Source organism: Loa loa (genome assembly GCF_000183805.2).
Source record: "Loa loa unplaced genomic scaffold supercont3.69, whole genome shotgun sequence".
NCBI classification, from domain to species: Eukaryota; Metazoa; Nematoda; class Chromadorea; order Rhabditida; family Onchocercidae; genus Loa; species Loa loa.
The window spans coordinates 250,086-252,087 of NW_018108249.1; the positions used below are offsets into that span (position 1 = coordinate 250,086).

The window sequence follows — 2,002 nt, forward strand, 5'->3', positions numbered from 1 at the left end:
GATAACAAAAGAAACGTATGGGAGATAATTTTAAAGAATGTAAATTGGTGAATGAATGCATTGATGAATCATTAGAAATATTCTAGGCATTTAATGTATAATAAATTCTTTCGGTTTTCCGAAATTAGCTACATCAGGATAATCAATAATCCAAAGATTCTAAAAAGCTTTAAAAGGATACCACGGGATATGCTGCTATATCACACTTCAAATCATCAATTTTCATACACTTTATGCAGGAAAATATCGATGTTCGGTATATGGAATGCGGTTACATCGAGATAATCAATAATCCAAATAGTTTAGCTTTTAAGGGATATGTGAATATACCCAATGTTGTGTAATACTTTTAAGTCCATCAACTTTCATGCAATTGCTTAATTTTTAAACTCATTTCCGAATTTCGATTTAATATCGGTTAGAATGGATTTTAATTAAATGATATCAAGAATTAAATCAGTTAGTTTCTATCATATATTTGTCATTTTTTTTTCGCTTCCTCAGTCTTCTAATTTCAAAAATTTTCAAGTATTCATAAAAAAATGCTGTAAAAATAGGTCATCGTGTCGTAATTCTAATCTTTTCCATCCAATTTATTCCATTTCTTTCACCATTTATTTACAGTTGGAAATTTGTTATAATTATATGAGAATGTATAAAAGGATATAAATAAGGGCATAGCTTTTAGAGTGACATAATTCAATCAATATATCAGATAATATGTCAACTTATGTTCCAATCCAAGTTTTTCAAATCACATTGATCATTATTGTGTGTGTGTTTTTGTCTTCCATCCTATCCCTTCCCTTTTCTTACTCCATTTTATTGCTGATCTCTTAAAGTTTACTACCCTGGAAATATTGATCGGTCAATTTTAAAGGTCATTCTTGATTTGACAGTATCAACAATTAGCACTCAAATATATTTTAATTTCTAATTTGTCTCTTTACTGTAATTTTTCTTTTACTCATTCTATTTCCCTTTCTTCAACGGTTTTTCTTCATTCATTTCTTTTCCATCACATTCATTTCGCTGCACATATTAACCTCAGAAACAGTGTCATCGTAAGAATTCATCCAATCTTTTAAATGATTCATAACATAAATACTGTCACATTGCATAGATTATGTGGACAATAGATACACATGCATTGTTGCAATCATTCAACAATCATTGTTCTCATTACGCTTGCGCTTTGTTGTTGATCTTTTGTTGACATTCAATGAGGAGTATATGATATATATGTCTATGTGAAATAGAAGTTGCAGAGAAGTTGTTCATAGAATGGAGCTGTCATCTCACAGTTCACATTTTCCTTCTGTTATTATGATTCCTTGTAATTGAAATGGGAATTTTGTATTGTACATGTAGGAAGTGACGTCATTCAGGCTTTTCTGTTACACTGTTTAATATTCATTAAGAAGTGATTCAGAATAATTTGGAGAATCTTATTCACTGAAAGAATCTCGAAACTTCTATTCTATGAAATCATTACGCACCAAAATGTCATATTTCCGATATTACTTGGGAAAATCAAGAAATTCCTTCATACTACTAACTCTGTACATTGTTGTCAAAGTAACTAGAAGGATGATACCAATGAAATTTGTACAGTATCCGATTAATCGTGGATTGATTAATAAAGGTCAAGCTGTAATTTATGGACGAACAGTTTGGCCTCTATCAGATGTGCATCATACATGTCGATTTGCTTTTGAAGATGGTATTGTGAATAATAATAATTAATAATAATGGTAGTAATAATAATAATAATAATTAGTAATAATAAATAATAATAGTAGTAGTAGTAATAATAATAATTAGTAATAATAAATAATAATAATAATAATAATAATAATAAAGTAGTAGTAGTAGTAGTAGTAGTAGTAGTAGTAGCAGTAGTAGTAGTAGTAGTAGTAGTAGTAGTAGTAGTAGTAGTAGTAGTAGTAGTAGTAGTAGTAGTAGTAGTAGTGTAGTAGTAGTAGNGTAGTAGTGTAGTAGT

At 29.1% G+C, this 2,002-nt stretch overlaps 1 protein-coding gene across 1 annotated transcript; it reads left to right on the forward strand.

The window, feature by feature from the left end:
• Positions 1-1,590: 1,590 nt before the first annotated feature.
• Positions 1,591-1,746, forward strand: LOAG_15047 (hypothetical protein; the record flags this gene model as incomplete). The annotated part of the gene is made up of 1 exon (XM_003150539.1): positions 1,591-1,746. The coding sequence occupies one exon, from the start codon at positions 1,591-1,593 to the stop codon at positions 1,744-1,746; it is 156 nt and encodes a 51-aa protein (XP_003150587.1).
• Positions 1,747-2,002: the final 256 nt, after the last annotated feature.